The 21,291-nt window shown below is 41.9% G+C and overlaps 1 protein-coding gene across 3 annotated transcripts in view; it reads right to left on the bottom strand.

The window, feature by feature from the left end:
* The window catches only part of trps1 (trichorhinophalangeal syndrome I), a 124,976-nt gene that overhangs the window by 49,991 nt on the left and 53,694 nt on the right, over positions 1–21,291 (bottom strand). For all 3 annotated transcript variants that reach the window (XM_084379063.1, XM_084379064.1, XM_084379062.1), the window contains exons 3-9: positions 20,091–20,792; positions 18,474–18,589; positions 12,586–13,198; positions 12,007–12,221; positions 11,347–11,548; positions 11,021–11,261; positions 4,467–5,292 (exon numbers count right to left, since the gene is read on the bottom strand). In XM_084379063.1, coding sequence (XP_084235189.1) covers positions 4,467–5,292; positions 11,021–11,261; positions 11,347–11,548; positions 12,007–12,221; positions 12,586–13,198; positions 18,474–18,589; positions 20,091–20,792 — 2,915 coding nt within the window. The remainder of the gene's footprint in view (positions 1–4,466; positions 5,293–11,020; positions 11,262–11,346; positions 11,549–12,006; positions 12,222–12,585; positions 13,199–18,473; positions 18,590–20,090; positions 20,793–21,291) is intronic.

Raw genomic sequence — 21,291 nt, 5'->3', positions numbered from 1 at the left:
TTATTGGCATGTACAGCGTACTGGTACCTTCATTGTCTCCCAGAGCAAAATCTTCCATAACAGCAAATAAAGAAATAAAGTAACCAAGGTCTCTCAGTGATGACTAGAAAGACTAGATAATGCTCCACTGTGTACTGCCAGCTGTGAGGTTGTCTGAAAGGTCCATTCAATATCAACACATAACAATCAGAGACATTTTTGCTTTGAAAAATAAACTTTTCAGAGCTCTGTGATACTTTTTAAATTGGTTCCAACATATATTTGGCATTCCTCTTGCGTGAAAACAGCAATATATCTGTGCTAACATCAGCTGATCAGTGAGGTACACATCTCTTCGTCACAATATTTCATTTTTAGAGCACTTTTCAAGGGATCTTTATCAAAAAGAAGGAATGTGCATAAATGGGCATAAAGGAATCAGTCAGTCGAGATCTTTCTCTACTGATCAACATTTCTTCCCCAAAACTAGACAGTGTTTCTTTAAAGTGGCTGTTTTTATGAGTTTATATTGGGAGTGCAAAGGACCTGGAAATAGAAAGACAACATTCACATAAAACAGCACAACAGCTGAGGCCCACAATTCATAAGTTAAATCGCTTAAGTTTTTTCCTTTATAAAAAGCATCAGGCACACAAACACAATGACACACACACATATACACACACACACATACTGACTGGAGCATAAGCTCCATAATTTCCTGTACCGGATATAAAGTGATGTTAAATTATCAGCACGGAAAATAAGTTCAATTCATGCTTTAATTTCCTTACAAAACACACACACTTGCTCTCACACAATCGCGCACGGGCAGAATGCAAATGCAGACACACGTCGCACATAATTAAGTACACAAGCAGTGGAGAGCGCACACAGACGCACAGATGCACATGTACACCAACACGGATGAATTTACCCATAGAAAGAGGGAAGGAGGGAAATAGAATGCAAAGTAATGACAGCTTTATGGAAATACAGCTGTGTGTGTGTGTGCATGCGTGCATGTGTGTGTGTGTCTTTTAAACATAATTAGCTCCGTCGGGCAGAAATGTAAACGAGAGAAACTTTAATGAAACTCTTCTCTGATCTGCTGAAAGCACACATTCCCGTTTATCTCTCTCAGTTCGTCTCTATTTTCTCCGTCTGTCTCTCGACTCAAATGGAATTGAATGTCACGCATGGGACTTTTAAAACCCTGGAGGTTTACGTTTCAGTATTGCATTATGACCACATAAGATGAACACAATTATATTGTGTTCGTAAGGTCGCATCCACTATTTCTTCCTCCCTCTGCGTGCGTCCATCTATCTCCTCCTCTCTGCTGTCCTTGAGGTGGAATTCCCTTTGAAAACACAGTCTGGAACGTATTAGACGGACCAAATTTCGGGTCGATTCACATGTGTTTGGGTGCATTCACATGCGTTCACATATGTTTGGCTCAGAGGTGGACCTTTCTCAGCCCTGCTTAACTCGAAAAACCACCATTACTCAAAGTATGTCCAATTCCATTTATAAACTAAAACGTCAAGCAGGCTTTTACTTTAATTTCATCTCTAAACCTCGTACACAGTCCATCTTTGCCTCGCGCAGTCAGTCAAAACTGACTGAAAATAAGATTTCAGACTGAGCAAATGTCTTCAATGCAATAAATCACTACAAAAACAAAGCCAATAGTGGAGCAATGTCTCAACACTGTGCAGCAATTATAGATCAGGCCTTTCAAAAGAAAATATTCTCCCCTCTCTACAAAGCAAGACGCCTCCAATACCAGAATACTAAGAGCTGTGAATGTGCGTGTGTGCACAGGCCTGTGTGTGTGTGTGCGCGCCTAAATGCTTTTGTGTGTGCGAGGTGTGTATCGATCCCGCGTGTATCAGGTGAGTTGTCCTTTGAGGAAAAAGAAGGGAAATGAAAGAAAAAGAGTGAAAAGAGAAGGAGAAGAGGGACAGATCGATGCGGGGGAGAACAGAAAGAACAAGTGAGGACGAGGAGAAACACCCACACGAGTGCAGGACACGGAGAAAAAAGTGCACACGCACACACGTGCTCGGATGGAATATGACAGAATATTCGCTTCTGCTTTTGTCTTTTTATAATCCTTCACTTCCTTCCCCACTAACTCCCTCTCTTCCTCCTTCCTCTCCTCCCTCCCTCCCTCCCTCTCTCTCTCACTTGCCATTTACAAAGAGTCAATTTGTATTTCGGGCCGATTCACCTTTTTATAATTCAGACTCTGCCCTGTTGCGTCAAAGGCTGCATTTAAATCGAACTAAACGTGTGCGTGTGTGTGCTAAGTTATTTCAGATGATCCTTTGCATTAGTGCCCCTCCCTTTACCCTGCCCAGTGATGAGTCAACCTAAGCCTGTGTGAATGTGCGTGCGTGCGTGTGTGTGTGTTAGACTTGTCACCGCATGCCATGGAAACTGAGAATAAATATTGTGTAGTGAGAGGAGGGAGAAAGATAGCAGCAAAGGCCATATCTCATGACGCCATTAAAGTAATAAGTCATGCTCGTGTTTCTCCTCTAATAAATTGTTGGGCTCTTACTTCCTCTTCTCCTACATTATTTTAAAGCAGCTGTAAGCGTTGTCTGCGTTTTGGCTAACTTCCTGTCCATTTTTGCAGTTACCAATCCCCTCCCTCCCTCCCAACGTCACCACATGAAGGCGCGGCGGTAATCACCAGACTTAGCGGCAAACAGGAGAATCCTGCTCTCTGCACATTCACGAGCAGACAGGACCGCCCCTTTAAGGAGTTCTCTGTCCTGATTGGATAAAGCGGGCAGGGATACCAGAACATTTCTTTTCTCTTTTACTGCACGAGCGGGGGGAGGACAGACAATGTTGACTGACTGACTGTTGGATTCTAGAGCAATTTAACACTTATTTTAAGAAATAAAAACATCCATTAGAGGAGCTTTAACTTTAGCGCTGATCCCGAAGTTTTCAAAGATACCAAGTATTTTCATGTGAATTGGGGGGAAATGTGAAAAATCGGATTTTATTGAATGGTGCAGCCATTAAAAAACATTGTTTCCTGACCATTTTGTTCAAGGTAAACAGCTTGAATGACACTGTCAGAGGATGTGGGATGAGATATTTTTGTTTGTTTTGTTTTTAAAGGGATAGTTTAACAGTTTGGAAACGTGTTCCCTTGCTTCCTGCCCAGTCAGCTCTTCTTAGAATAAAGAAAAGGAAGCTCTGCAGAAGCTAACCTGGCTCTGTCCTAATAAACACATCTATAAAGCTCACTCATTCACGTTGTACAACTAATTTGTTACATCTGTACACACACAGAAAAGTAAAAATTACAATCTGAGACCTGAGTGGGAGCTCAATTTTGGTTACTTCTTCTTCCTTGCTGCAAACAAATGGGAAAACTGTACGATAAGGGGTTAATTTTTACTTTTATCTCCATTGGACTCTCTCCGTCTTCCGCTCTTCATCTCAGTTTTTTTCCCCCGTCTCCCTCATGCATGTTCTCTCTCACTCTGTCTCACTCTCTCACAGACATACACTGCCCCACCCACGATAATGAGCAAACCTCTCGCTGCCCCACCCTGCCCAGTCTGCCAAGTTACTGCCAACACCTCACACACGCGCGCACACACACGTACATGGAACAGACCAACCCACAACTTGTACAAAGAAGCCATACACTCAACTCACACACTGATATGTGCGTACACACACCACGAACACCACTGTCACACTCAATAATACCAGTAACATAGACCCATGTCAGTGCCCTGACACTACACACACACACACACACATACGCACACACACACACAGTTCAGTCTATTCTGATCTAATGTGATCATAGCCAATAAGCTCTGCGGTGCTGGCAAACCATAGTCTGTTCCTGCCAGTCCATGACATCACTGTGAAGTGAAAAGCATTGTGGGCCACAAAGTGGGATGAGGGAGCTGACTGACAGGTGGTAACCATGGGAACTTTCAGTTTGCCTCTATGTTGCCATAGCAACAGGCAAGTTTCTCAGTGTTGTGAGTTAAAATTTAATTTAGAAAAGAGATGAATGCAACTTATGGGAAAGGAAATTATGTCATGGAAGCACACACACACACACACACACACACACACACACGAATAAAAGCTCACAGAGATATGCACACACTCACACACACGTTTCTGGCCAACGTGAATCTGCATAAGTGCTCTAAATGACGGACGAATTACAGATTTCATTGTCGCTGCTCTCTGCATGAGGTCTAATCCTCACATGTGGTTCAAAGGAAAGGAAGATACGGGCGTATTAATAGAAGCACTATGACAACTAATGCTCTCAGCAGGTCAGATCTGCTTACAGAGATCTAGATACAGAGGTCTTCATTCAGAGAGTCAGAGGCTAAAATCAGGGTGTGAGAGAGGAAATGAGGAAAAATTAGGCTCAATCAGCGAATGAGCTGAATGTGAAACAGCGGGGTGCACGTGTTCCGCCTTACCCGTAGAAGGGATTGGGACTCCTCTTTTGCGCCTCCTCCTTTCGTCTCCTGTCCTCCTCCACCTCCACTACCTCCTCCACCTCCTCCTCCTCCTCCTGTGTACTGCTGAGGAGCCATCTGGATCTGTTTCTCCCCTCCGCCTCCACCTGCAGCAGCTCCTCCCGGCCTCCCACCGCCGTACAGCTTGGCGTCTCCCAAAAACGACTTGGTATCTCCCAAAAACGACTTGGTGTCTCCTAGGTAAACCATGCTAGGTGAGGCCACGCCTCTTTTCTGCTGCGAGGCCTCGTGATTGGCTGAAACAAACGACAGTGAGAGGGGGGAGGGGAAAAGAGAAGGGCTCCCACCTCCTGTTCCTCTTTCTACTCCTCTTTCGGGTCCCATTCGCTCCTTGGGCACCCAGAGTAAACCGTGGGCCTGCTCACCTCCTCTTTCTCCCAGTCCTCTGGTCTCCCCGAGGACCCAGCCTTTCTCACGCTCTCTTTCTTTCTCCTCACCTCCCTCACTTTTTACCACCCCTCCTGCCTCTTCTCTGCCTCCCTCTGCCAGCCGTCCCTCGGGTGGTGCGAGGGAGTAGAGGAGGCGAAGGTCCCCCTTGCTTTCTTCCTTGATTGCTAAGGTGGAGGGAGCTGAGCAGCCATTGGCTGAGAGTGTTAACGAAGGTGTCAGCGAGGTGGTCAGTGAGGTGGGTAAGGAGGTCGTTGTCAATGAGCTCAATGAGGGGGAGGATTCGTGACAGTGGGCTGAGTTAAAATGGTCGAGGAGGGCAGACGAATCAGGAGCTGTGAAGTCACAGCGTCGACAACGGCAACATGCGTGGACACGCCTGCAAGGAGAGAAAAAAGGCCATGAGTGAATTATCCACAAATAAAAAAAATTTAATGATGTATTAAAAACGTAAAAAAGTACAAAGGAGTCGGAAAAGCTTACTTTCATTGTGACTTAGAAATGGTATGCAACAAAATGACATTATAAAACCGCTTAAACATATACATAAAAAGAGTAATTTCAGGTTTGTCGACGCCAACATGACCTCTTGAAAAACCGATTTGCTCATTAGAGGTTATTGTCAATGAGAGAGTGAGTCACACTGAAGTCAGAACAGTAAAACTAACGAGACTGAACATAAGTATTACGATTTAAGTACCTGGTTTTGTTTTCATTTCTAATAGCTTTTATTGGGCTGTATATGAGATGGGAAAAAGTGGCTAAATTGATCACATTTCGAAAAAAAAAACCCACTCCCTGAATGACTCAATTGAAAGTGTATTTCCTCAAAACACTCAGGTAAAGTTTCACCGAGCCCGTTGCCAAAAAGTGACTCAGTATTCCACTGAATCACCATGAATTAGGACCAAACTGTGAGGAACGTAAATTAATCTGAATGACATGAAATGTATCAGCCATCAACAAACCACCTTCATTTCCTGCTGGCAAGGCCCTGAATGACCGCCAATATATACGATACACAGCATCAGGGTTTTTCCTGGCTCAGAGGACAGTTTTGGTGCTTCTTGTGCGGGCCAGCGAGCAAAATCAATCGGGCATCTATACCAAGAACTTGGATCTGTTTGCAGTGGCTTTTGGGGGGCCTGCCATGGGCAGCTTCTTTATATTTAGGTGTACAGGAAACGCATTAACTGGAAGCTGTCAAAATATACATTCACAAATACATTAATATAAATCTTCCTGAAAATAAATAACAGGACAACAAACAAGACCTGTCTTTCTAAATGCATTTCTCCTCCTGCATATTTCTCACTAGCCACTTCTCATTACTGCCACAATGCAACGACTCGTTTATAACAGTGGAATATGTCAAAAATGTCATTAAAAACATCAAAGAACAATCAAATTGTTGTGTTTCTGTTCTGGCATCTGTCATGCCTTTGGATTCTACTCAGGAACCTGCCAGAACTATTCTGCACGCAGAAAAAGGAAAGAAAAACACACAGATGAGCACCCACACAAATATTAAGGATACATCCAAGTATATAACTTTTAAGATCACACATACTCTCTTATTACTGACATGTTTTTTGCCTTGTTTTACCTCTCTTTTTCTCCGAATATGTTATCGGTTTCTGTCTATCTGCTGCCCTTTATTAACTGATGAAGATAAAAAAAACTGCCTGTCGAGCAGATCAAAATGATCCAGGTTTTTTGAAAAAATATATATATGTGTATATGAGTAAAGTACACCTTGTACCTAATGGACTTAAATGTCTCCAGATGCTGAACAAAGACACAGCGGCCTCTCTGTTTGTCATCACCGCTCACACCACACATGTATGCACACATGGACGGGCGCACTTTACAGACTAATTTACTCACCGTTTCTTTCTTTCTTTCTCACACGCAAACACATTCATGATAATCATCATTCTACATATGTGCTGATCTAATCTCTACCCTGAGAACCATCAACAACTGCATCTGTCTCACATGCAGAGAATCATGTTATTTCCCCTCGGACAATCAGAGAGGACATTTCATTTTGTGTAGAAGGATAACAAATATCAAAGCAGTCTGAATTAGGGCAGCAGCAGTACACTTCCAAGGTATACCATGGTAAGAATTCTGCCGTGTTATTGTTATTAAAATATATTAAGTTTTACGTCTGTCAGAGTCTATCATTTTGTGAAATTATAAGAAAGCGCTGGTTCAACCACAAAAAGAGTCTGTTTTCAAGCCATTAACACATTAGTTCACCCAAAAATGAAAATTGAGTCATTATCTGCTCACTCTCTCGCAGATAGAAAGTCGGTTGAAGTTTCGTAATCCACAAAACGTTTCGGGAGCTTCCCAGCAAAACAGTGTTTCAGCATTCTCCTAAAAACTGAGGTAGATGGGAACTTGTTTAAAAAAATTAAATTAAATTGAAAAAAAAGACTGAAAACATAAATTGGCTCATTACTGCTCATCCAGCTTAATCCAAGTGTCTTGAAGCCCCAAGATCCCTAATTGATGTGAAAAGATGACACCCTTATAGAAGACGAAATCTTCAATGTATGCTAAAAGCGTTGTGTAATGGTGCTCCGTCTGAGGTGGGTCCATAAGCTTGACTGCGTGCCGATGGGTGAAAATATCATCCACAAATCAATTTGGGATCTCAGGGGCTTTCAAAGACTTAGGTTATGTCGAACAATCTGTATGGAGCCATTTTATGTCCCCATCTACTTCAGTTGCTGCTGTGAAGCTCCAGAAATGTGTTTCATGGGTACGAAACTTCAACTGCCTCTCCATCAGCACAATGAGAAGATAATGACTGACTTTTCATTTTTGGGTGAACTTATCCTTTAAGGTTCATTGTATCTGCACATATTTTTTATAATAATGGTGTGATACCACTTATCATGACACAGTGAAGTTGTGATATTGACTCTCATACCTTTACAAACCTAGTTTGAATGCACTGATTTTATGAGCTTTACTAAATGTTTCTGAGTTTTTGCTAAACTAAAATTGCATTTGTCAGATTTATAAATCTTCAAAAAAACTTTATAAGTAAAGTTAGTCTTTGAGAATAATACATAACCTGGCATTACTAAAGTATGAGAAGTTGACTGGGAAACTCACTGCTGGTAATTTTGCCCTTGGAGGCATTCATTTGTAAAGCAACACAAAGAAATGTGGACAAAGAATTTTAAAAGATCTTTTCAGAGAGTTATGTAGAAAAATCGTCCAAAAAATGTGTTTTATATCCTGAAGATAAAAGCTGCTTAACAATGTTCAGGGCAAAGCAAACACTCTGTCGGTGCTAAGGCCTGTGGCTGGTACAGAAGGTCTCGTTTTTCAGCGATTGACTACGTAGTCAGTGAGCTCACACATTAAACTTGTTAATACAGCCGACTGCGGCTTCACATTTGTAGATGAGAGCGTTTTATTCTGCTACTGTTGCCAAGATACGACGTTTGTGCATTTTACGTTGAAAGTCTTAAAGTCTCTCAAATAACACATTTGCCTTACCGGAGTCTACACATACACACACACGAATGTTAATAATTACAGTCAGAGCATGGCAGTATTTCTGCAATATAAAGATGTTTGAGAGTGAGCTTTATAAGTCTGTTTGTTATGTTTAACAAAATGTTTGAAGTTCTGTTTGTGCATGAAAACACTCATTTGCGCATCTTATTTTTAAGCCCTCGGAGCTTTATCATAAATAGCCTAAAAATACTGGCATTGTAATTACATAATGCGCACTCTCAGCAATCACAACATTTGTCAAAGCCTCAGTGAGGGTGTTACGGTGTGGAAGTTATAAGGGAGATTGATTAGTTTGTCTCAGCTGGTAACTTTTTCCCCCCCAAACACTACGTGCCTTTGTTCTGAGCACCCTGTAATTAAATCCTGGATTTGTTTTCTAAAACTTGGCCTTGGAATCCTTTTAGGTCTGGTTGATTTTAGTGGTGGTGTGAAACTTTCTGGCTTTATTTCAGTTTTATTTGATTTGAGCTCCGAGATTCAGAGCTTAGATTTTGTTAAGGACGTGAGTGGACTGTAAAATCCCCTCCGCTCTCTCTTTGTCTCTCTCGCTTTGTCACCCTCTATCCACACTTTCCTCTCTGCTTTTCTCTCCGTTTCTTCTTCCCCCCATGCAGTCCTCCTTCTTTTCCCACCTTTTCTTTCCTTTCTCCGTCACTACATCCCTCCTTCTCTCTCTCTATCTTTCTCCACCTCACCCTCTTCTCCCCGCTCTCACCCTGAAATGAATCAAACTTTTTTTAATCTGTCATTGATTCGTGGCAGACGTCCTGCTGAGACGGCTCCGTCAGACTGTAATTTTATGTTTGTGTGTGTGTTGGAGAAAACGAGTAACTTGCGTTTGTGAGCAAATCTCGAGAAGCAATCCAGATCAGCGATCTAGATCAATACTAAAATAGCCAAAACGATTTCACACAACTATCTCTCAGTCTCTCAGTCTTCAGACACAACTTTCCCACACCACCCCTCTCTTCCCCACCCTAACATACTTAAGCTTTCTCTGTCATTTTTTCTGCCGCTGTCACTGAAAACCTTGAGAACATATATGTGTGTGTGTGTGTGTGTGTGTGTGTGTGTGTGTGTGTGTGTGTGTGTGTTTCTGTGTGTGGTATGTAGGCAACAAATTAGCTGAGTCTAGACTGACCTATACAGGCTTTAACAATTTGTGAAAATGAGCTTATGGCTTATTTAGATTTTATTAAAAATTAAAGAAGTAACAGTTTTGACGTTTGGTGGTTTTGCAGAGACATCTACTAAAGTTAGCATGCTAACCAGCTAGCCCCTGTCCATAACTCCTGTGCTAGTGACGCCTGGTCCCCAGGCTTCCAGTCCAGACAGCTAGTTGCACGGCTAACTGAGCTAAGTAGCTAATGGCAGTTACAGTAAGTAGCATTTAGCGATTACTCAGACAGGTGTCCATTTCTTACATATTGCACCTTTAACACAAAGTCTTTGGTTCTATATTGCCAAGCCGATCCTCTTTGGAGAAAGCTGTCCAACGAAGGACAGTCAGTAAAGAGTAGTTACAATTTTAGGAATACTCCACTTGTTTAACACATCAAGGTCTGTTCCAACACAGAGATCTTTTTTAAGTACTACTGTATGCTTGACATAGTTGTATAAAGCCTTGTTGTTGCTCCAGAGGGATCTGCATGAAATCAAATTGCATCAGTTGGGGAAAACTAAAAACTACAAATCAACTAGAAGTGGGGTGACTGGAATTAAAAAAGACGATATATCTTGTTCTGCTGCATCGATTTTGATCCTTTTTTTTCTCAAACTGTCCGTTGTGAGTCTGGCAACGTTAATGTAGGCGTGCTTAATCAGCAGAGTACTCTTTTATAGCGCTTTTACATGTAGGTGATTAAAAATATGGCAACACACAGCACTGTATTTAAATAGTTCCACAAGAAAACAATAGCTTTAAAAGGTAGTGATGCACAGCCCATCATTTCTAAAGGTCCTCAACATAACTAGATTCTCACAGAGTCGATGCCAAGATTGGATTAAGGCCTTGATAACTCAGCAGGTCATGGCGTCCTTGTGCTGATCTTGTTCCTGAGACCCATAAACAGCAGAAAAGAAACAAATATCTACTGCAGGATATATCAATGAAGCTCATCACACAGTTGGGATTTCTGGCTCAACTTCACCTGCTTCCAAGGCGCATGGAGAGTCTTAACACCAGCGACACTTGAACTATAAAGAACCGCTTCATTTGAAGGTCAACGTGTTCCTGCTCGTGGGTCATTATACAACACATTATAATAAAAAGAAAGCCATTAGCCAAAACATGTTGGTCTAACAATAAAGTTGTTTGTTATATTACACGTGTTGCTGGATTTTTGACTATGTTCATTTTGTTGTTCTTGGCTTGTTTTTTTAAAGCTTTCCTCCTGTTTGTTTTCTTTGGATTTTACGTGTTCGTCTTTTTAAGAATAAATATCTAAGTTAGGGATCGATCAACATTTCCTGGGTAATTGGGAGTAAAACAAAAAAAGAGAGAATTAAAAGGGTTTGAATCCCAGCACAATCCTAGCACAATGTTTATATAAAGACTCTCTTACCTGTAGTGTCTAAAAATTTCTTCTTCCACTTCCGTGATGAAGTGACACTTAGTACAAGAGTACTCCCTCTCTCCTCCTCCTCCTCTCCCCCCTTCCTTGTCTCCCCCGACCTCATCCTCAGCCTTAACATGTGGAGGTGCCCCCTTTAGGTTTATCAGGCTGTGGCAGCTTTCGTAGTGTTGGAGCAACACGTCGATATCGGTGGTGGCGAAGGCACACTGGTCGCACAAGTGGGTGACGCCTGGGATCATAAAACATAAGAGCATGCAGTGTCAAATCTGCTGACATACAAAGAAAAGTTGAAAATGGAGTAGGCCTTTGAATACCTTTTGTGACAACAGGATGGGCGGGGTTGGAGGTGTGAAGAGTCACCCCTGGGTCTCCTCTAGGATTGGGAGGGGTCATGCTGGGTGAGGTGGCCGTAGTCGGTTTTGAGCTGACGGTGTCTTGCTGTTTGGCGGATTGAGGGAACTTGGAACACGAGCATTTAGGGCAGGTGGGTTTCCGACAAGCGAAGGGGTGAGACACCTGTTGAAAACAATCAGACGAAGTGCGTTAAAGAGTAGCGAGCTTTATTCATCACTGACGAAACTGTGCACATAAGGTGAATTTAGACTTCTGATGTTCTCTCAGTTCTGATGTAATTGTGTTTTCGTCTGTGCAGGTAAATGTGAATCATTAACTCAACGACGCCACCAGCAATTTTGGCTGCTAACCGTCCTCCATGCATTTTAAACAGCTGCATCGGTACCATTTGGCAGCTGGCACACGGGAGGGTGGGGGAGCGTGCGTGGGTGGAGTGGGGGGAAGCAAGGGGAATTTTAACTAGGCTGAAAATTGGAACAATTACCTTTACATTTTTTCATTTTCCATTTCACTTTCTTGCGCTTAAAAAACTGCTCATGTTTTTGTTTTTTTCCTTCTAATCGTCAAGCAAATATGAAAAACATCAAGCGAATAAACATCCAACAGTTTATTAATCTCACCTCCCCCAGGTGTTTATGCGGCTGACAGAGCCCCTGTGGACAGTACATGCAGTGCTGGATGCAACATCGGTGGATGGAGTGGTTGTGCTGGTAGTGCAGCAGCAACGGCGCGACGACGATCACATCCGCGCTGTGGGCCATTGAGTACCGGAAATCGCACAACTGGCAGTTGTAACTGGTCACGACTGCTTCTGAGTCGCTGCTGTTTGGCTCTCCTGGGAAGCAGAAAACAGAGCGGAGGCCTGTTAAATAAAACAGTTTGGGTCTTGGAGTGGAAAAACAAGGAGATGTCAGATAAATAACAAAGAGGGTCAAGTACCATCATAAAACTATAAACAATAAAAAGGAAGCGGTCAGGCAGGATGTTACAGCTAAAGAAGTAGAGGCCAGTCGAGTTTCTAGGAAAAGCAAAGTCAAGCAGCGTTATAGTACCAGAGAAAAAGAAAATCATTAGACTGCCATTTAGTTTTTTTTACCCATGATCATTAATCTTGGCCCATTAAAGTGGATACCTTCTATTGAAAAACACGCAACACAATTCACCACCACATTTCAACATACTTTCTCCCATTTAATTACCTTGGCTGGTGCTGGATGGGTTGGATGATAGATCTTTGCGGCTTTTGGATGCCATGTGGTCTCTCTCTCCTCCTTCCCTTCTCCCTCCTCTCTCCCTCTCTCTGTCCATGCCCCCAGGATTAGAGTTGTTGGGGCTCATGGTGCCTCCCGTGCTCATTCTATGTCTTTGTTCATAGTGCTCTAAAAGCTTCGCCGAGCCCCCTGACCACTCACAACTCCAGCTACAGAATTTGCACCAGTAATACGCCTGCACGGGACCTCGACCCGGCTCCCCCGCCCAGCTCGACGTATCTGAACACGCCCTGACTGGGATGGAGTACCCGACCAGAGAATCGTCATCTGCTATCACCGCGACTTGCTCTGCGCCGTCTATGATTTGACTCCGCTCCTTCATCTGGTTGTCGTGCGTTGGTAGGTTATTGGTCGCCAGCAGGGGCGTGGTTGGCGGAGTTTTGACTTTATTTGGGTGTGAGGAGACGAAGTGTTGTTCAAGTTCTACTGAATTACTGCCCATGTATGTGAAGTTGCAGAATTTGCAGCGAAAGTACTTAGTATTCCCCTGGCAGTCAGAGGTCTTCCGGCCGATCCCAATTAGCGTGCCACCTAGCGTCACCTGTTGAGAGAAAAAGACAGAAAAAGGTTTTGTTACATTAATGTCGAAAGTCAATGTCTGTATAAGTCATATATCATTAAGGCTTGAAGATCAGCAGGTCCTTGCTTAGTGCTACCACAGGCAGAGAAGATTATAAACAGCTGGTTCCATTTGGATCCATTTCCTGGTTAACGAAATAACTTTTACTGAGCTACAACGCTAACAAATCTTTAATTAAACCTTTTATGCAAAGCAGAGCAATGTCGACAACTTCTCATTTGCTGACAGCAGAGTCTTGCTAGTTTAAACGCCAAACATTACCCTTGGTAGATTATATCAGCTGTCGTTAATTACATACTCATCTAACAGCCTATAAAAATAAACTTCTGGCTGATGTCTGATGTGTTCTCTGCAATCTGGTGTCTTCATATTTGCCACACCACTTAAAGGGGAACTTAAGGGTAACTCCCTCACTCGCTGACTCAGTTGCATTGTGGGTAATGTAGGCGCCATGTTTTGAAAAGGAAAAAAAAGGTGATATCTGTGGTTCTGCTGTATTGATTTTGACCATTCGTTGAGTCCAACAGTGTTACAGGAGTGCAATGCTAGACTGGTGGACTGCTTTTTTAAAACCTAGGCCTCCATCAGCCACAATGCAAAAATGGCAGTTACCTTTTAACAATGCAGGGGGACCTTTTTAATTGTAGTTTGGCACCAACAAGAGGCTAATATTGTCTAAACTTGGTGATCGATAATCGGTCTTTACTTTTTTTAAAGAAAAGTCAGCTTTTAAATATATAGTGTACCAACAGTTATTAGACATTAGACAATAGTTTAGTATAGTTTGTATCATAAGTCTATATATCTGTGATGTGCATATTTGGGTGTACTGTACCTATAATAACTTGTCTTTGAACAATAGATATTCAGGTAACATGAGCCTTCAAACACAGAGCCGCACTGCTGCAAATATGGAAAGCTGCGCTCTATCTGCTCTCAGCACTAAACAGCACAAATCAAAAGTATTCCAATATTTTTTGTATGTAACTGTAGACAATTAAAAGGCCGCTGAAAGTCAAACTAACTGACCAATAACAGACCCATCAGGCTCTACTGTAGTATCCAGTGTAAGCGGCCAAGATTTTACATTACTGAGCGAGCAACCTGACACTCGTCTGGTTTTTATTACGTTGGCCCGTCGACTGTAGGTGATTATAGAGCGCTTCTGGCTATACTGGTGAGCAGGCAACCTGGCAAGTCTTACAGTGACATTAGACTTACTACTGTACAATATGGATTTGTCTTTTTACGGATCTGTGGTTTAATGCCGACTGTTGGCAGTCTTGTAATGGAGGTTTGGCAAGAACAAAATGCAGCTGGTAGGCTGCACGTTAAGCGAGTAAAGGTGTATGGTTTGATGTTTTTTTGAAGTAAAGCACTTAGCTTGTTTTTTTCAGTGCAGATGATTCGGTCATAATTAACTCTGCCATATTTTGGACTTGGATATGAATGCGTTCTCACAATAAATCTTGGAGACTCAGATTTGGAGAATAACACCGTAGAACTTGCTTTGTTTTCCCTTTTTGCAATTAAAACTCGCTCATGAAACATCTGTCTGTCTCTTTTAGATGAGGAAGTTATATCCATAGAGAGCTAATGCCTTAGCAGAAATATTTAAAAATAAGAAAAGGACAAACTAAAGACGAAGACAAAACATTTATACATGCTACAACGTGAGAAGGAAAAGTCATTTAAAATGTGAGACAGTACATTTCGGCTTCGTTGAAGAGAATAAATCCAGAAGGCTAAATGAGATCTATTACTCTTTGTGATCTCACAACGGCAATCATCCAATCTTCACGTTGCACAGACCCCGCCGAGGCAATTAGAGAAGAGCCACGAGCCAAGCATCAAGTCATTTTAACAGGCAGAATGGACAGAGACACACAAAGACCACGAAGGGGACAGAAAAGAGGCAGAGGACAAGTGTGTAAGTAGAGTAAGAGAAAGGGAGAGAAGAAAGAGGTGAGAGATGAATGAAAAGCTAATTTAGAAGCAAGTGAATAAAGGGAATCGGTAAGAAAGAGTGAGTGAAGACTAAAGGAGAAGGTGGAAGAGAGACAGATGATGAGAGAGACAACTGGAGAACAGAGAAGAAGAAAGTTAAATTTGTCTGACAGCTGTTTCATTATGCTGCCTAACAGCCGATTATAACTACTGGTTTCAATGCCTTTCTCTCTGTCTGTCTCCTCCACTCCCTTCTCCTCTTTCCTCCTCCATCTCTCCCTCTCACTTTTCTTCTTCCCCCTGTCTCTCTCCTCCCCGAGTCTTTTTTTCTCCTGAAATCTCATTGGTCGACGGGACATCTCCTCTTAGCAAATGACAACATGGAATTTTCCAAACGTGGGCGGGAGAGAGAAAAAGCGAGCGAGGGATGGAGAGAATAGAGACCCCTTTCATTCGCTTTTTTTTTTTAATATACTTTCACTTTTTCTTCATAATGACGACTTAAGCCCACTGGATTTTCTATTTCTGACTCTGTGTGTGTGCGTGTGTGTGTGTGTGTGTGTGTGTGTGTGTGTGTGTGTGTGTGTGTGTGTGTGTGTGTGTGTGTGTGTGCGGTGCTTGACTACTGTGTGTATACTATGTGTGTTTCTGAGTCCATTACGTGACTTACAGCCATTACAGACTCCTGGTTAAAGTGAAATGAAACTCCTCACACACACATACACACACACACACGCGCACACACATACACAAACACATGTTGCGTTTATTAGATCATCTTGTCGAAAGCTTTTCAGACAAAACCCTACTGTTCACGCACACTGAAAGTCCTAACCCCCGTCCCAGTTGTTAACAAAACTGGAGTTGTTCCAATTCTGAATTCTGATATGCTTAATTAAGTAACAATTAAAGCTTATTTTTGCTTTTAATCACCATTAATCATTCAAAGAGAACCTACAACTGTAGCCAAGTACTGAAAATATACACCTACACTGTACAGTATGAAATATGAAAATTAAAACTTTTGTTGAAGCCTAATTTATAAACTTGAAATTCACATTTTTTGCCCTGTTCTTGATTAGCATATTGTTAAAAATGTGACTTTTAAGGAATGTGACAGCCTCTCAAACATAAAAAAAAAAACATGAATTAATACGGCATAAAAAGCTCGACAATAAGGCAGAACATATTGCAATAAAGCTTGAAACATCTATTTTGTAAGTGTTCATTAAATCTGATGAGGTCTAATTGTGGATTCATTATCCTGCTTCATAAAAGCAACTGAACGGCATTTCAATGTCTACAGAAGTTTGGCACTAGTGACCGCCTAAAATACAAATGGTGACCTGATGGAGCTCCGTCTTAGCAAGTTCATTTCAAAATAACATCCTGCTGCCTCACAAAAATACCCATGTTGAATACTCATAGCATACATCAAGCATACATTTAAAATACAGGCGTTCAAGAGAGACATTAACTTCAAAATACAAAATGTGATTTTCTTTTTAAGATCTACAGTATATCTAGTCTTTTAAAAGTAGCATAGGAAGACCTACACAAGTTCACGAGGCAATAAATAATATGTGTGCATGATGAAAAAAGACCGTTTTGTTCAGATTTGGCTGACATGTGCATACTTGTGTCTGAGGCTTTACAGGTTCCTTCATTGGGATTAAAACCAAGCGCGATGAAGCAGCTTTTAGTTTCTATGCTCCCCACCTGTGAGACAAGCTTCCTGAGTACCTAAGGTCCACTAAAAAACTCTGTACTGTGGCTTAAATAATTTGATCCAGAACTTATTTTTAATGTGTTACTTTTTATTTGCTTGCTTTTGTTTTATTTGTCATTTAAATGCATATTTTTCACCCGTAACAATAATGTTTTTCTTCTTGTTTTGTCTATAAAAAACTATTTAAAATGTTCTTAATATCTTATTTTTAATGCATTTCTATGTCTCTGTTAAGCATTTGAAATAACCTTGTGTCTGAGACAACTGTATATACTGTAAATGCTGCTATCTAAATAAACTTGCCTTGTGAGTCAGTCATGTCTACAATAACAGGGACAGTAAACTATGTACAATGTTAAGCGGAGACTTTACAGGTGTTCATTCTAACCAGTCCACAGCTGTTGGTTTGACTGATTAGTAACTGTTGATGTAAAGTGCAGTAGTAAGTGATATAAAACTAAATAAACTAAAGGGAATTTCTAATTGAATTTCTTAATCCTAGAATTAATTGGCTGATCTGTCATGTTAATTAAGTATGACTTTTGATGTGATCTGATGGTGCATAATTACAAGGTAAAATTCAATCATCTTTCATTACGTGGACAACATTTTAGATTTTCTTTGAAGAAGAAAATATTAATTGGGACGGTAAGTTTGCACCATTCCTGCCTTTATCCTGCAATTTCTCAGCAAAGCAGCTCACACCTGACACTATCACCCTTTCTAAAATGTTTACACATTGAACGCTGAATAGTGTTTATTCTTTATTTGGATCCCAATTAGCTGCAACTAAGGTATCAGCTACTCTTCCTGAGGTCCACACACAAGAAAACACAACATACTGCATCCCGTCATAGTTGTTTAGGTAGGTTAATTAATGTTGGGATTGCAGTTATTGTTGTTTTTTAGTCTTTTAAAACGTACTGGCTGCTGCAATGATCATAGTTAGTAAATATGAGTTATTAGCGCAGGATACACATTAATGTATTCACAAACAACGATGCATGCAGAGCAAGTGTATACATGCATGTGTACACATGCATTGGCTGTGAGTGATTACAACGACTGTGTACCTGCATCAGTGTGTGCGCGCGTGCATGATTATGCGAGTACACACAAGTGTGGCCTTGCTGTCTGCCCGGTGCCCTGTTTGTCTGCCTTTCTGTGTCTTTCCATCTGTCAGTCTATAAAGTTTTATAACTTGCAGCACAATGCCTCACTGTCCAAAACACACACACACACACACACACACTATGTTAGAAATCAGTTGCAGATTGTTCGACCCAATAAATTAGTCGGTTCAGTTATGGGCCAGGGTTTACAGATCTAGGAGCAATGCTTATATTGAACTGTTAACTGAATCAGCATGTCGCCTGTTTTGGATCAGCGTTTCTAAGCGATGTTGATAACATAAAGCTTTTCCGATGGCTTCTTGTTATTTTAAAGGTGCGTAGGCTCTTTCAGTGTATGTCTAATGCATTGATTAGACTTGAATGAAAACAGTTAGGCATCATCATCACGTATATCTATCTGTATTTCTTGACCTTGGCCCGTGCTCACCTGTACGTCATATGTGCCATTCATCATTACCGTCCTGTGCTGCTGATTGTGCACATCTGGTCTGGTCTTCCCCAACTCTTTGGCTTGGTTCCTCTGCCCCTGTCCTGCCTGTATATCTGGGAGCAGAAAAACACGGAGGAGGTCAGACTTGCAGAAGCAGACAAACAAACACGGGTCAGGCTGCCAGAAGCACAAACATCCAGGGACATGTCTGACTTCTGGGAAGGAGGAAAACTTTTAGATCAACAATCAACAAGTTCTTGTTGCTAGAAACTGCTGCCACCTGAGCACACGGCGAACTGTTTGCAAGCTGTTTATGCGATGTGTGATTTATTCTTTCCCCATGTGGTTTGGTGTTTTGATGTAAATAGTGTGAATAATGAAATTTAACACCTGTAATATTTTTTATTATAGAAGTTTTACAGGCATACCGAAAAAAATGTCACAATAATACGTCACAAAATCAAAAACGTGCACTCAAACTGTAATAAAAAGGGTTTTGTTAAAAAATCTAAACTTTTATATTTGTGTATTTGAGACTTGTTATGACAAGCACCTTGGATTTTATAACTTACTCACTCTGCAATAAACTTAGTAGGGTTCAAGCATGTATGTTAATACATAATGAGGTGATAATAGGATAGTTATGGTTCAGATTTCGGGGCAGCTGACTAACACTTGCAATGCTTGCTCCAAAGCACGGTCAGCATGGTTGGGAGGCTTACTTTAAAAATGTATTCTGATACAGTTACTAATTACCTGTTAAACGATGTAGACAGTAACATAATCAAGTATCAAAGCATTAAAGTAATGTAACTTGATTACTTTCTGTTACTTTTGGATTACTCTAAAGAAAAGAAGTATGAATAGGATGACTTTTATTTCATCTTAATAACGAGTGTGTGTGTTCTGTGTTTCACTCAGTGAACATAATCATAATCAAACATAATCCTGTTTCATGTATACTGTTACTCCCGAAGCCCTGTAATCAGTGATGTTTATTAATTGATCTTGTGCATGGATCTATGATACCATCCATTTATTTTACCAGCACATGTTGAACAATTTAACGAGTAATTCCAGCACTTTGAAAAAGGGCCCTATTTCTGTTTTTCATATTTCGGTGTCTAAATGGGTACAAAAAGTCTTGGAAGTGATCCAGCAGATCGCCTCAGCCACCAGCCGTAAAACAGGCAGCAAGGGCAGCAGCTAAATCCTTTTGGGCGACTCAAGGTCTTCATTTTCTGCCGAGTCTCAAGTGTGTTTTATGATGATCGCCGCGGTAAAATGACTGTTTTTGTCTGGTGGCTTTAAAGAGGGCGATATAGTGGCTGTTTCTGGTTAAGAATGAAGGGTTTACTCTTTACCATAAAGGTCTTTCTCTGTAGGAATCCTTTCCACAATGTTGTCAGGCGCTTAGAATAACAACCAAGACAAGACAAGAGCCTGTCAGTGGCAAGAACAAGCACGTGCGGCCTGTTTCGTGGCTGCCACCTGAGGTGATCTACCAGACCAATGCCATAATTTCATGTACCTATTAGTCATTTACACAGCAAAATATGTAAACATAGACTAAAGGTTTAAAAATAAAATACCGTTTAAGCGAAGAGTAATTACCTAGAGGTGTGTGTTGGGGAGCCATGTTGTGGAGGGCCAGGATGTGTGTGTCGAGGGCAGCGTCCTGCCGCGTACGGTTGTGCAGACCCAGGTGATACTTCCTAAAGTGCTTCACCAGGTCGGCGGGGTCGTTGCCATAGTAACCGTAACCACACACGTTGCACTTGAAGTCCTGGAGTTTGGGAGAGGGGCTGGCGGAGAGCGGAGGGGTGTCAGTTGTCGACTCCTCCCCTCCTTCCTGTCTGGGCAGGAGGTGGGGAGCAGAGTGGAGAGGAGCTGTGAGATGATCTGCCTCCCCCCTGTCTCTCTCGCTCCTCTCTCCTTCCTCTACCCCCTTCTCCCCATCCTCGGCCTCCGACTGGCTCTCTGGTCTGTCGGTCGACGTCGCACCTCCTTGCTTGGCCCTCCCTCCTTTCCTCCCCCCTCTCTCCTCGTTGCTGTAGCGCTCACTGACGGATGAGGGAGAGACGGATGAGGATGCGCACTCGCTCTCTCCCTCCTCCTCCTCCTGCTCCTCATCTCCTCTGATCCGGTCAGAGGATTCCGGCTCAGAGGGTCGGTTTATTCGTTCAGCCTCTGCTCCTACTCTCCCCTCCTCCTCGCCCTCCTCCTCCTCTTCTCCTGCTGGCCTCCTCCCCTCTTCTTCCTCCTCCTCCTCGCCTCCCACACTCCGGATAGGGGGATTCTTCTTCCTCACCATCTCTGATAAGATGAAGAAGAGACAGAGAAAGTTTTAGTTTGATTGTTCGAGCGATGCGCTGACATTAAAGCATGTAGGCTCGGTATTGTTTATGCATCCATGAGGGAAGTGGGGGATGAAAATATCAAGCAGATTTTAAAGAATCCTTTTAAAATCAAGACACTAAGAGATACAAGGTGTTCGCAGGACTCAAATACACACAAATACAATTTTCTGACAATGATGCATGTGTACAGAATAGCTTTGATTCAATTTACAATCGTCTTTGAAGGCTGAAATCTGTGACGATCCTCAACCGCAAACCTCGTCAAAGAAAAACAGCCCCAACAAATCAGAAACATCTCAGCTGTGAGAGTTTTTTTCGGGGATGTGTGTGTGTGTGTTCGCTGCATCCTTACGTGCAACTTTTTAGCCTTTTTTTTCCCCTTCCTTTTTGTAAACCAGGGAGTGAATCTTTTTTATCATTATGGAAACCATCCGTGAGAATCTTCAACACATGAC

This window comes from Pagrus pagrus (genome assembly GCF_965226575.1).
Source record: "Pagrus pagrus genome assembly, chromosome: 17".
Lineage (NCBI taxonomy): Eukaryota > Metazoa > Chordata > Actinopteri > Spariformes > Sparidae > Pagrus > Pagrus pagrus.
The sequence above is the reverse complement of the archived record's forward strand: the minus strand, read 5'-3'. Positions and strand labels throughout refer to the sequence as shown.